At 32.0% G+C, this 14,373-nt stretch overlaps 1 protein-coding gene across 1 annotated transcript; it reads right to left on the bottom strand.

The window, feature by feature from the left end:
* Positions 1-439: 439 nt before the first annotated feature.
* Positions 440-6,852, bottom strand: LOC115968289 (zinc finger BED domain-containing protein RICESLEEPER 1-like). The gene is made up of 5 exons (XM_031087640.1): positions 6,529-6,852; positions 2,035-2,057; positions 1,579-1,943; positions 720-1,508; positions 440-540 (listed from the first exon to the last, which is right to left on the bottom strand). The coding sequence occupies exons 1-5, from the start codon at positions 6,850-6,852 to the stop codon at positions 440-442; spliced, it is 1,602 nt and encodes a 533-aa protein (XP_030943500.1).
* Positions 6,853-14,373: the final 7,521 nt, after the last annotated feature.

Raw genomic sequence — 14,373 nt, 5'->3', positions numbered from 1 at the left:
GGCCCAAACCCGCCCCGCTGGGCCCCGTTTAGCAGCTTGGGCCCAAATCTAGCCCAACCAATTTTTATTTATTTATTTTAAGCCCATTAAGATTTTTGTATTTGGGCCACGTTATATGGTAGCCAAATCAATCCAAATCATAGGTTAATCATAAATCAATAAATCATCTGTTAATTATACATCTATAAATCAATAAATCATAACTAAAATCACCAGCTAAACATAAAAATAAAATAAATCCAACAAGTCGAAGAACAAAGTATCACAAGTCCAACAAGTTCAAGAAATTAAAAAGTTACAAAACAAATCCCACAAGTCTAAGAAATTAAAAAGGCTAAGAAATTACAAAAGGCTAAAAAGGCTTAGAATAATTACAAACCAACAAATTAATCCAACAAGTCTAAGAAATTAAAAAGACTACTAAATTAATACATAATGTCTAATCATCCACAATTGTGACACAACTCCCATCCTCTTCATTAGGCTCCCCATCATCAAGAATTGATTGAAGTGTACAATCTCCAAACATAGTTGAAGAACCTACAACAACAATGAATTAAAAAATGGAATAAACTTCTTCAAATTGTAACTAGCAAATATAAAAATACAATTTTGATTTTATAAATAGAAATTAGACAATTGCTAACCGTTGATTTCACTCCATAATCAATTCTAAGCACACATCATTGCCTCTATAGTCTTGGGATGTAGCCTACTACGGTGTGGACTTAAAAGTCTCCCACTAGTGCTAAAGGCAGATTTTGAAGCAATAGTTGTGACAAGAATGGCTAAAATATCTCTTACAATCCTTTGTAAAGTAGGATACTTAAGACCGTTACTTTTCCACCATCCAAAAATATCAAAATCTTCACTCCTCTTCAACACTCCCTCATTAATGAAATGATCAAATTTCATTCTAGCACTCCCATGTTTCTTTGAACTACTTGAACTATTGTTCACAAACAAATCAAAAGATGACATTGCCCCACTCAACCTAAACTTCATTTGTGCCACAGGGCTTGAAGTACTTGCAGGAATATGAGAATTTCCTTCATTATCTACAGGGGACTCATCTATATCTCCATACTCATCAAACAAATCATAACAAAGATTCTTAATTTTTTCAATCTCCAAATCAGAATTATCACCATAAATGTTTGGATAATAAAACTCTAATAACTTCATCTTATATCTTGGATCTAAGATAGCAGCAATAGCCATAACAACACTAACATTAGCCCAATAAGAATTAAATTTAGCAAGCATGCTTTCTGCCATCGTACTTATCATCTCATTTGAAGATAAACTCCATTCATTCAATGCAATTTTCAACTCACACACCAAAGTAAAATACATATTAGTTGTGGGGTACTTACGACCAGGGAAAAACTCAGTCGCACTATGAAACAACTCCAACCTCCCACAAATATCTTTGGCTAACTCCCAATCATAATCATATGGTAAATAAGTATAAGATGTTTCACGTTTAGCCAAACGTAAGAAAACATCTTTATAAATCAATGTAGTAGAAACATTAAGTAAGTTGAATTCCAACGAGTTTTACAATCTAAGACTAACTCTTTGGTGCATTGAACATGTAATTGACTGCATTTTCTTCAAATTTCTGCCTCCTTTTTGGTGATCCAGTCCAATAAATCACACTATCACGAATCCTTTCAATACCATCACTAATAAGAGGCAACCCATCTTGAACAATCAAATTCAAAATATGTGCAGCATACCTCATATGCAACATAAACCCACCCAACATAAGAGAATTAGTATCAAGCTTATTCAAGAAAAGTCTTATCATGGCATCATTAGTACTACAATTATCAACAGTTATTGTAGACAACTTCCTATCAATGTTCCACTCTAAAAAACAATCAACAAGGACTTCAGCAAGGACATCTTTTGTGTATGGAGAAGGAACATAAACAAACCTAAAAAAATAATATGAATAATTATAATATAACTCAATAAACATTCTAAATGTAAAGTATTTAACATTCAATTTATAGATAAAAAAATTACCTTAAGACCCGGCTTTGCAACATCTAAGTATGATCAATAAAATGAGCAGTAATGACCATAAACCCTCTCTTTTTGTTACTTGAAGTCCACATATCAGTTGTAATTGTCATCCTACTTCCATTCTTGTCCGTCATCTTCAAAGCTTTCTCCCTCTCAATATCATAGATTTTAAAAATGTCACTCTTCAAAGTATTTCTTGTAACAAGTTTAAACATAGGTTGAAAATCAGCCACAAATTCTTTAAACCCAATATGGTCAACTATTGAAAGGGGATATTCATGTAGGATGACCATACAAGCAAGCTTATTCCTCACTCTAACTTGATCAAATTGGTAAGTATTCAAACTCATAGTTCCATCCACCTTATTTTGTTGTATAATTAAGACTTGTTGTCTCATATCCCTTATATCTTTAAACTTCATCCGTGGACATCTTGCTAAATGATTACGCAAATGAGTTGTACCTTGGCTAGACTCACCCAAGTAAAGTTTGTTACAATGATGGCATTGGGCTTTAACTTTTCCATTAACTTTCTTCCTTGTAAAATGAGACCAAACATTTGAGGTAGTCTTTCGTTTTTTACTTGTATCCAAGTCCTCATTTGTAGGCTCTTGCTCTCCCTCTGTCCCTTCTTGTTCCCCTACCTCTAAGTCTTCTCTCACTAAGTCCACCATCGGGGATTTCAGATTCCTAATTGGTTCAGAAGTTTGGGAGTTAGAATCAAAACAAATTATCACAAATTTATTATTACACATACTCATTGATTAATAGGCACAAATTTATAATTACACAGATTCACAAATTCTATCAACGCAATCATAATTAAACATGATTAACTACAAATTCAAACACTTACTCGTTGTTTAATGGTGATCCTGAGGGTGAGCTGCCAGGCGACAATGGCGAGGGTGATCGTGAAAATGGCGAAGGAGACTGCATAGTTGGCAAGGGACAACGTCCGGTTCTCAAGGGAGAGCCACTTGGTGAGGAAGAACTAGATTTGTTTGTGTCTGTGTTTGTGTCTTCCATCTCCGTTTTAGGGTCTGCATTCCCAACAAACACAAAAAACAAACAATTTCTTCCATTAAACAAACTATGCAAAAATGAGGGAAAGAACAAGGGAACAGAATGCTTTGAAACTTGAATCAGGTGAAAGATGTGTACAAAAATTCACTACCATATTTCACACTTAGTTTCACTGATTTCAACATCCCCAATGTATTACTTATCATCAAATCCAATCCTAATTACCAAACAAACAAAATCTCCATATATATATATATATATGGAGGGTCCTGGCCCTCATTAGAAGCAACACAGCACTTCAATCCAATATTCCTCTTTACTCAATCATTCCAAATGTTTTTTTTTTTTAAATATATATAAAGTGCTCAAACAAATTGGATCTGACATGCAGGGATCGCCCAACTTATATGCCAATGAAGAAGACACCAAAGTTATCACATGAAACAAGCGTAATGATCAAAGATAATTTAAGGTTGTAGGTTGTTTCCTTGAAGATTATATGCATTAAGAAACAGGTATATACTCTGTTCCATGTTTATTCACATGCACCTCACACTCTCAAATTTTCCTAAAGGAATCATTTTTCCTAAAAGAAAAAAAATTTAAATACCATAAAACATGCAAAAGCATTAATATTGAACTAATAAACAAATAAAAAATAACATATTAAGCCTACAAAATTATAAACCAAATTGAAACATCAAAGAAGACCCAAAAAAGAAACTTTAACATAGTCCTTAACTGAACCCCAAGATAACAAGAATCAATCTTAAATTTGAGTGACCATAAACAAACTAGAATCTACAATGATACAACCAATACACCTCAAAAAAACCCAATCAATCAATCAGTCCATGACCCCACTGGTACAAAACAAAGCATCCAATTTCTGTACACTTAACCTATGAATTTACAAAAAATAAGAAACCCAGAAAGCAACAACAACAACAACAACAACAACAAAAAAATGAAAGAAGAAGATGGTGAGAGCACAAACCAGATGGGTTTTCCAAGGAGATTAGAACAAAGCAAAATGAGGGAGTGTCGGAGTGTCAGAGTGTCGGTCGAAGTGAGGGAGTGTCGGACTAAGGGAGAAGAAGTGTCGGACTGAGTTGAGGGAGGCAAGGGAGGTTGAAGAAATAAGGGATTACCGGATTAGGGTTAGATTAAGGTATATATATATAGGGTATTTTTGTAATTTAGGGTACCGGGTTTTTAAACAGGCCGGGTCTCGGGTTTTTTTTATAAAACCTGGACCCGACCCTGACCCGCTTTGGGTTTTTTTTTTTAAACCTATACCCGACCCTATTCCTAATCAGACTGGGTAAAACCCAGCCCATTAGGGTCAAGCCGGGCCGGGTACCTACAGGTCAGGCAAAAATTGTCATCTCTACTCCCAGACGATGTGGGATTCGTTTCAAATCTCAGTCATTATTGCAGAAAACTTGTTTTTCTTATACTTCTGAAACCCTAGCTGCGTACACAAAAATGTGCCTGTGTATGCATGCATTGGCTCACGTACGTAGGTTGTGACTCACATACGCAGGCCAAGTGCCATTTTGGTCATTTTATTTCCAAAAATAGATTTTTGCTAATTTAAAAGGTTATATTTTCCATTTTAACACTTCTTAAGTCAATTTAATATCTGATTGGGCTTTAAACTGGTCTTGAGCCTTTGAGTTCGAGTATCATTGGGGAACGAGGGTTCGAGTCGTAAGAGGTGCAAAATGCAGTGTCTGCAAGGGGTCGGTTAAACAAACTCCAAACACATAATCTTAAGTAAGGTGAGTGTTCTTTCCACGAACTCATTCTTTGTTTAATAGGATTCACATGAGTTTCTTAATGTAGTTTTTCTAATTGTGTTTATTTGATTTGTTTGTTAATTTTAATTCTTTTAATATGTGTTAATATGATTTTAGGTTGTTTATAATTTGTTTTGGTTGTTCTTATATTAAACTTTTGGATCTCTAAGGTTAGTTTAGATCTAAATTGCAAGCATTTGACTCATTCTCAATTTTGTTGCAACTTCTTGTTGGAAAAACATAGTTTGTATTGCATACAAAACATACGCAACAAAAAATTAACGGATCTACTTCATTCATAATTGATAACATGTACTATGTAAATTTCAGAATTTAAGAACAAGAGAGCGCACCTTGGTGCAGTGAAATTCAAAACCAAAGATTAGAAGTACTTGGGAACACTTTTAATCTTCACTCCAATCCCACTTGTGCCCAAGAAATGTGGTCTCTCAATCAGTTTATACGTATATGTTCAAGGGAGAATAAGAGAGTGGCTTACACTCACATACACACCATTTTCATACATTACACTACATTACTAAATTCTATATGTTTCTCTCCTTATATATAACTAATTATCTAATTGGGCTAACCTTTTAGATCATTCCAATTGGGCTTTAATATGTGGCTTGGAGTGGAATCAAAATGGACAAATAAGACACTAGCTCCAATGGGTTTTGGGTCTTTCTATCAACTCTTGACAAGTTTAAAATTACCATTAATTATATTTAATACCACTAAATAAATATAATTGCACTCTAGGCCTTATTAATAAATTATATGCCAAGACTTTATTATATATTCAACCCATTCATTAAAATATTCGTAGTAATACAAAGTCATGAATGTTGATTGTCACTTTGAAGATTACTACATCTTAATCCTTAGGTTTAATCCTTTAAGTTATTCATCATATATTTATGAAATCCAATTTCATAAATATATACTTTAGTAACTTCTTACTAAAGTGATTAGACCTAACACTTTGAATAACCAAATTCATTAAACTTATCTCAAGGGAATATTTTATATCTCCGTTAAGAGATTATGAATTCCATCTTGAGAATATATATTCCTTCAACATTAAATGTGACTGCCTAACATACTGAGATTTTGATCGTGACTTTAGTTCTCACTCCTGATATATCAAAGCAACCTACATTTCATGATCAAGTTCATTATTCTCTCAGGATTGAAAGTTCATGTAAATAAAAGTCGTGAGATTTATTATTCATTTGACAGTCATTAGTAGAATAATAAATCTCACAGCGTTCTAGTTCAATATGTCTTAACACTTAAAACATATCAACATATCAACTAGAAGTCTCCACTTCCATGATCAAGACAAATTATCTTAATTGATATGTTATAGTCTTCGCAGATAAAATGCCCAATTTTATCACCAACTACAAACTAAAATTCTTAATTTACAAAGAACTTGTGATTTATATCTTCTGTTACTAAATCACATACTATGCATCTCATGGACTATAATAGTGTCCAAATATTCATGTTACCATTATTTTAGATAATAATAAAACAACTTTATTAATCACAACATAATATCATACATAATGTCATACATAGCATCATACAATAGGATTTAAATGGCACATATCCTAACAATCTCCCACTTGCCCTAAAGACTATTGTGCACTAATCTAACTCTCATTCCCTCTAAATGTGACTCAAAAGTCCTTTGGGGCAAGGTTTTGGTAAAGGAATCTGCTAAATTATTTGCACTATCAATCTTTGCTAGTACTACATCTCCTCGAGCAACAATGTCTCGAATGATGTGGTACTTTCTTTCAATATGTTTTCCTTTCTTGTGATTTCTTGGATCCTTGGATTGTGCAACCGCTCCATTATTGTCGCAGAACAATGTGATAGGAACTTGCTCCATTCTCACAACACCAAGATCAGAAAGAACTTTCTTGAGCCAAACAGCTTCCTTTTCTGCTTCACAAGCAGCAACATATTCAGCTTCCATGGTGGAGTCGGTAATACAAGATTGCTTAACACTCCTCCAACTTATGGCTCCATCTCCTAAGGTGAACACACAACCTAAAGTGGGCTTTTTGAAATCAAGATCTAACTGAAAATCAAAATTTGTGTAACCAATAGGTATCAAATCCTCACATCAATAAACTAGCATATAGTCTCTCATTCTCCTTAGATACTTGAGCATATGTTTTACAGCCTCCCAATGTTTTGGTCCTGGATTTGATTGATATCGGTTGACTATGCCAACTAAATAACAGATATTTGTCCTAGTACATAGCATGACATACATGAGACTTCCCACTACAGAAGCATAAGGAACTTGTCTCATTGTCTTTTCCTCTTCAAGAGTCTTAGGCCTTTGGTCATCGGACAAAGGAACTCCATGTATGAAAGGAAGTAATCATTTCTTGGAGTTTTGCATGCTAAACCTTGCTAGAATCTTATCTTTATATCCAGCTTGTGACAATGGAAAATAAATAATTGACTTCGAGAGAATGTAATTGGATAATGTGCACTCTTCCTTACTAGGTGCTTTGGATCATTATTTTGATGGATTTTCAACAATTTCAACGAATTCTTTCAATTTCTTCTTTTACTATGTTCAAATTTATGTATTCCACATTTGTTTTATTTATAACCATACATTCGACTCCTAATTAATTTTTCTCAACTCTACTCCATATTTTTTTTTATCTATTATATGAAAAGGGAGGAAGTTTAAGAATTTAATTTGGTATGGAAATAGTGTTCCTTTAACAAATATTGTTATTTATATGTTTATTAACATATTTAGTACATGGTAATTGGAAAATTTTACTCCAAAGTTGAGATATTGAGTTTAATGACATCTCTTCCTCTTTTGATAAGATATTGGGATTAATTTGGCATTGCCACCATTCTATTTATGAAGACCTTCCTATAGATATTTTGATGGCTCAAACAACTGGAAACGTTTCACTAATCTTACGCCATTATTTTTGGAAACATGGAAGCAAACATAAATCAAAAAAATATATATATATCACAATGTCAGCCAAACATATTTACATCACAAATTGTGCCTAAAATCATACAAAAATAAAAATTGCCACCCAATTGATCATTGTAGCCATGCCTCCACCTATGGCCTCGTTGGATAATACTTGGAATTCATAATCCACAAAACAATATACAAGTTAATATATGTTTATGTTTATGATTATGTTTATGGGTAAGACTAACTTTACCTCTCTTCTTCAAAGTCAAAACCCAAGATAAAAACGAATTTTTCATTATTCATTATGCTCTTTAGATAAATTAATGCACATATTTATTTATTGGTTTATTTTAAGTTTAGCTATAATATTTGTTGTGTTGTCATATGTGGTGGATATTTTCAAATTGGTTAGCTTGAAACTGATTTTAGGTGTGACAATCATTGCTGCAATACTCGGCACCTCCTTCTGTGGATTAATCAATGAGAAGATAGGTTAAAATAAATAATTAAAACTATTGTTTTTCTCTACTTCTTGAGCACGGTACTAATGGCAAATGCATCTTGTAATACCTTCGATTTTATTTTATGATCATCACCATCATCGTCATTATTATCATAGAGTTGAGGTACTATACGTGTGCATAGTAAGATGGGAGTAGACAATTTTGTGGTGCTTCAAAATAGGTGAGAAAATTAAAGTTTTAGTGTATACAATTTTGTGCGGCAGTTAAAATAAAAAAGGAAGATGTAACATGGAGAGTTACTTTGTGGGTTATTCATATAAAACTTTTAGTCTTCTTATCAATTAGGAAAAATAATAAGAGATTAAAACCTATTTGGATTAGAAGTTTAAGAGTTATTGAGATCTTTTGGAGTTCCAGTCTATCTAAACAGATAAACCTTAATTTGAGGTTAATTGGAAATTAAAGTCTTGGAAGACTATTTAAACTAAGCGGGTTTCCTAGTAAATGTGGATGCCAAAGAAAATTTGAGAGGGAGAGAGGTTTGACAGAAAAAGGAGGCTAAAATTGTTTAGGCGCATAAGGTTTGGATACGAAATAAAACTGAGAACCCCCATCTCTAAGATGATCAATATTTATATGTTTATTAACATATGTAGTATATAGTAAGTGCAAAACTTTACTCCAAAGTTGAGAGATTGGATTTAATGCCATCTCTTCCTTTGCATTATGTGCTAACTGGGATTAATTTGATGCATGAGGGTAGAGTTTCAAATGAAAAGAATGATAGAATATTGCTCCTCACATTCATGTATTTCTAGAAAGATGATTATTTGAACTATTTTATTAAAATTAGTTGAGTTACACATGAGATTATGCCAAACACAAACATCAACACTACATACTAGGAAGCTAAATGAGAATTAATTTAAGATTTCAAAAAACTGCATGCCTATATTATAGAACATCATAGTAAGATCAAATAAATTAAAAAATGTGTAGATTTATAATCTTTTTTTTAAGTAAACAGTAATAATTATTAGAACACACACGAAAATAGTAATAAATTTAAAAATGTATAGATTTATAATCTTAAATATAGAGGTTTGGGCAGAACAGTAGTTGCTGTGATGAGATTGAGTGCAAATTCGTTCTTGAAATTAGGACTGTTCTTCTTGAGTACCTGAATGATATAAATAGTACAATAGAAAACATTGTAGACTATGTGGGTGTCTTTTAATTGACTTCGAAAGAAAGTAATTGGATAAGGTGCACTCTTCCTTACTATGTGCTTTGGACTATTCGTTTGAAGGATTTCCTTCAACAATTTCAACGAATTCTTTCAATTTTTTTTTTTTTACTATGTTCAACTTTATGTATTCTACATAGGTTTTTATTTGTAACCATATGTGTGACTCCTAATTAATTTTTCTCAACTCTACTCCTTATTTGTTATCTATCATATGAGAAGGGATACAGTTTAAGAATTCAATTTGGTATGGAAATAGTGTTTACCTTAAAAAAAAATTTGTTATTTATATGTTTATTAACATGTTTAGTACATTGTAAGTGAAAAATTTTACTCCAAAGTTGAGAAATTGAGTTTAATGATATCTCCTTCTCTTCATTATAAGCTATTGAGATTAATTTAATATTGCCACCATTCTCTTTATGAAGAATTTCTTGTAGATATTTTGACGGTTCAAACAACTGGAAACATTTCTCTAATCTTATGCCATTAGTTTTGAAAACATGGAAGCAAGTATAGATCATAAATAAAAAAAAAATATCACAATGTCGGCCAAACATATTTGCATCGTAAATTGTGCCTAAAATCATATAAAAATAAAAATTGTCACCCAATTGATGATTGCACCCATGCTTCCACCTTTGACCTCGCTAGATAATGCTTGAAATTCACAATCCACAAAACATTTCAGAAGCTAGGAGAATATTAATATATGTTTTTGTTTATGTTTATGGGTAAGACTAACTTTAAATCTCTTCTTTGAAGTTAAAACCCAAGATAAAAATGAATTTTTCATTATTCATTATGCTCTTTAGAATAAACAATGCACATATTTATTTATGTTTAGGTATAATATTTGTTGTGTTGTCATATGTGGTGGATAATTTCAAATTGCTTAGCTTGAAATTGATTTTAGGAGTGGTAATCATTGCTACAATACTTGACACTTCTTTCTGTGGATTAATCAATGAGAAGATAGGTTGAAAGAAATAATTAAAAACTATTGGTTGTCTCTACTTCTTGAGCACAGTATTAATGGCAAATGCATCCACTTCGACAATATTTGTCATCAACAAATCATTAGTTTGATTAAGAATAGGAATTGAATGAATATCAATTCCTCTATATATTGATCCTTACTTAGCCTGGATAGGAGGGATACTAACCAAAGTGTTTTCTAATCTACATTCGTAACTTTCAATAGTCTTAAATGTCAAGGTTCAATAATACACAAAAAATTGAGGCACAAGTTGATCCGTATGACATCTGCATACAAGTTTATATTATTTATTACCTTAAACAATACTCTTGATTGAATTTTGCACCATAAACTTTGAATTTTCATCCAAGTTAACAGCAAACTTATGTTAGGGTACAAAGTGTAACAATGGTCATAGTTTGGGGTGCAAAACGTGCATTCAAAAAGTTTAGGGTGAAAAGTGTAATATAGGGTAGTATAGTTAAAAGTGGTAAAATGTAATTTCTCTAATAATTACATTAACTCATTTAGTTATTTACAAATAGATTTTTCTGTTGAAATATACGGTAGTGTCCCAATGGATTGAAGTGGACTTAGTGCCCGTTTGTTTATACATTTTGAGCCCAAAAAGGGCTTTTTGAAAAAAGCCAGGCCTGAAATTGCGTTTGGTTAAGCCCAAAACGCAACTTTTTGATAAAAGTTGCGTTTTGGGCATAGGCCAAAAACGCGTACTAAACACGGAAATTTTATGGACCTCTAAGGGTCCATAAATGAAAACGCGCACTGTGCGTTTTGATGGGTTACCATTGCTGAAGATAAAATTATAGAAATACCCATGAATTTATTCAGTTCTCTCAACGCCTAACCTCACGCCCCTCATCTCATCTCTCTGCTACAGAACAAACACTACAAACACAACAATCTTTCTCTCAAACATCTCTAAACTCAAGCATAATCAGATTACCAGAATACAAACTCAAAAACAAAATTTTAAAATTAATCAAATCATAACAATAAAAGCAAAAAAAAAAAGAAAAAAGAAAAAAAAGAAGAAGACAAAGGACAGAAGCCAGCTGACCCATCTGGACTGGGTTGGGGACGAAGATGAGCAACAGCACGAAGATGAGAGCTCCCTGGAATGTTCTTGAATGAGGGAGAAAATGAAATTTTTCTTATCACAGAGAGAGTTTTGGAATCAAGTAAAAAAAAAAAAAAAAAGAGAGGGAGCTGGAGAAAGAAAGAGCTCCTGGAATGTTCTGATGAATGAGGGAGAAAAGGAGAGTAAAAGAGGGGTAGATATAGTGGACAGTGTGTGGAGGAGAAAAAAAAGAAAAAAAAATAAAACGTATGGTTGAAAGTGAAATGAAAAAAGGAAAAATAATATAAAAAATAAAAAATCCTAATTGAGAAATTATTGTAATATTTTCACAATAAATTTTAAATAACAGATTGTTATTAGTTAATATTGGTTAGTAAAAAAATAATTTCAGTTGTGTGTTCAAATTAGAACTAGTAACAACTTTCCACATAAATTTTGTTGTGAAAATATTGCGAAAAATGTTATGAACGTAACACTTCTCATAATAAATTTTACACAGTAATTTGTTATTGGTTCTCATTTGAACCTACTAATGACATTATTATTTTTTTTTATCTACCATTAACAACTTGTCATATAAACTTTATTGTGAAATTTTTGTAAAAATGTTGTGTCCATAACTTGTATTAAGAGAGATAATTAAAACAAAAAATTCACTTATACATATATATATATATATATATATATATATCTTGTCCTTTTTGGTAATTTATAACTCAAACCTCCACTTTTATAAATGCTAGCCAAACACTCAGCTTTTTCAAAAAGCATTTTTTAACTGTTTTTACCAATCACTCAGCTTTTTAAAAATGCACTTTTTCATTATGCACTTTTTGAAAACTCCACTTTTTCATTATGTACTTTTACAAAAAGTTGAACCAAACTCACCTTTAATTGAAATGAATGGACTGAAGTTGACTGAAATGCTATGCTAATATCGCTCAACAGGAATATGTTACCCTTCCACTTTTAGATATTATATAGATAGATAAGGAAGAAAAACCATATGCCCTGTACATAAATATATAAAAAATTTGAAAACAATTTACTCGAGACATTTTTATTTTCACCCTAAAGATGTAATTGGAGCCACAATATCAAAGAGCAGATCAACAACATAGGTTAGCTTCCCACCATAACCCATATATGATATATCGATAAATTAAATTGAAAAATAAAGTGGGAGTTAAAGCAAGGAAGTTGGAAAATCAAAACTATGAAGTATGAAGACAATCGACATGATCAATGACAAGCTTAATCTTTTCCTTCCAGAGTAATGTCCCCTGTATGTTGAATGCCACCATCTAGAACAAGAACACAGTCCAATGGATACATAAGATGGGCATGTAATCTCACCTAAACAAGGCTAATATGGATAACATCGCACAATGACCAAGTACACAAAGCTAGCAAAAAGTAAAGCCACTTAAAAAAAAATTGCCTAAGACCAAACTGTAAGGTTTTTGTTGTTGTTGTTGTTGAGGGGAAATAATAAAAAGGCCTAAAGGGTTGTCTTATTATTATTTTTTAATTGAACCTTATACTCGTTCTATACTGCTATTTTCACTTTGGTGTTTTTTCTTTAATGGATTACGTATTCACTCCCAAAAAAGAAATCATTAGAGTAAAGAATGTAAACATGCATAGTAATGTTCATCAAAAGTAAACATGCATAGTAAAAAGTAATCAAACAATGACATTTTAAGTTACTATTACGAAAACGAGTAATGCTACAGTCACAAACTATTTTACAATATTTTTATAAAATGTTGATATGGCCAACTTATTATTGGTTTTTATCTAGGCCCACCATTAATATCACTTTTAATTTACCAATAATCACTCATCACATCAACAATTTGTAAAATTTTTTGTAAAAAAATTTATATCTCTAGCATTATTATAAGAAAATAGTACATATCAGCATTCAATATACTTCTCTTTCTTGTTGTAAACACACACAAAATGTAATAAATAAATAAATATATACAGAGTTCAATTTGATAACCTATCATCTTCTCAAAAAAAAAAGTTTGACACTCTATCATAAGAAGTAAAGATTATAGCACAAGCATACTATTGAGAATAAGAATTTGAATGTCCCAAGCTCACAAGTCACAACTATAAAAATCAAATCTCTACAAGGAAGGGAAGCCCAATAGATTTACACGCCTCATAGTCATTCAAAGAGAGTGAAACTATCCATGGTGAGTCTTCGAGCCTTGATTCTCTACTCTACAAGAAATTCTATGTCCACAATATTTTCACAACAAATCTTAGATGATAAGTTGTTATTGGTTATAATCTGACCTACTGTGGACGACTAAATTTCTAGTTTGAAATAAATCAAACAAGTAAAATAGCTTCACAAATATGAATTTGTATTAATGAATATGTGGTACAATTCTCTAAAATTTCAAAAGAGTGATCATTTGACTCGATCTTCTTGAAAGACTTGTTGATTAGAATTCTAATAATGTGATTTTGACTCGAACACTAAATATCCTTCAATTTGGCTGAAGGATGAATCGAAGACTCTTTAAACAGAATTAAAATGAATCTCTGGCTATGAGCTTGTTAGGAATTCTTTGTTCTTCACATTCTTCGTGTGTTCTTCGTGCGTTCTTCATCTTCGAAGGTTTGTGGTGGAAATTTACCAAGGTTTTGGAGGCTTGAATCCATTGAGCTTCACCAATTTGTAGTTTCTTGAAGTTTCTTGAGGCTTTTGAACTTGATTCCAGTG

Source organism: Quercus lobata, chromosome 2, assembly GCF_001633185.2.
Source record: "Quercus lobata isolate SW786 chromosome 2, ValleyOak3.0 Primary Assembly, whole genome shotgun sequence".
NCBI lineage: Eukaryota > Viridiplantae > Streptophyta > Magnoliopsida > Fagales > Fagaceae > Quercus > Quercus lobata.
The sequence above is the reverse complement of the archived record's forward strand: the minus strand, read 5'-3'. Positions and strand labels throughout refer to the sequence as shown.

Bases quoted from the DNA above. Each gene is read 5' to 3' on its own strand.
- LOC115968289 (XM_031087640.1), bottom strand. From the start codon at position 6,852: ATGGAAGCTGAATATGTTGCTGCTTGTGAAGCAGAAAAGGAAGCTGTT. The intron at 2,058-6,528 runs GTTAGATTAGTG...GATCATACTTAG, and splicing joins CACATTTAGAGGGAATGAGA to ATGTTGCAAAGCCGGGTCTT. The intron at 541-719 runs GTAGTAGGCTAC...TTGTTGTTGTAG, and splicing joins GAGACTTTTAAGTCCACACC to GTTCTTCAACTATGTTTGGA.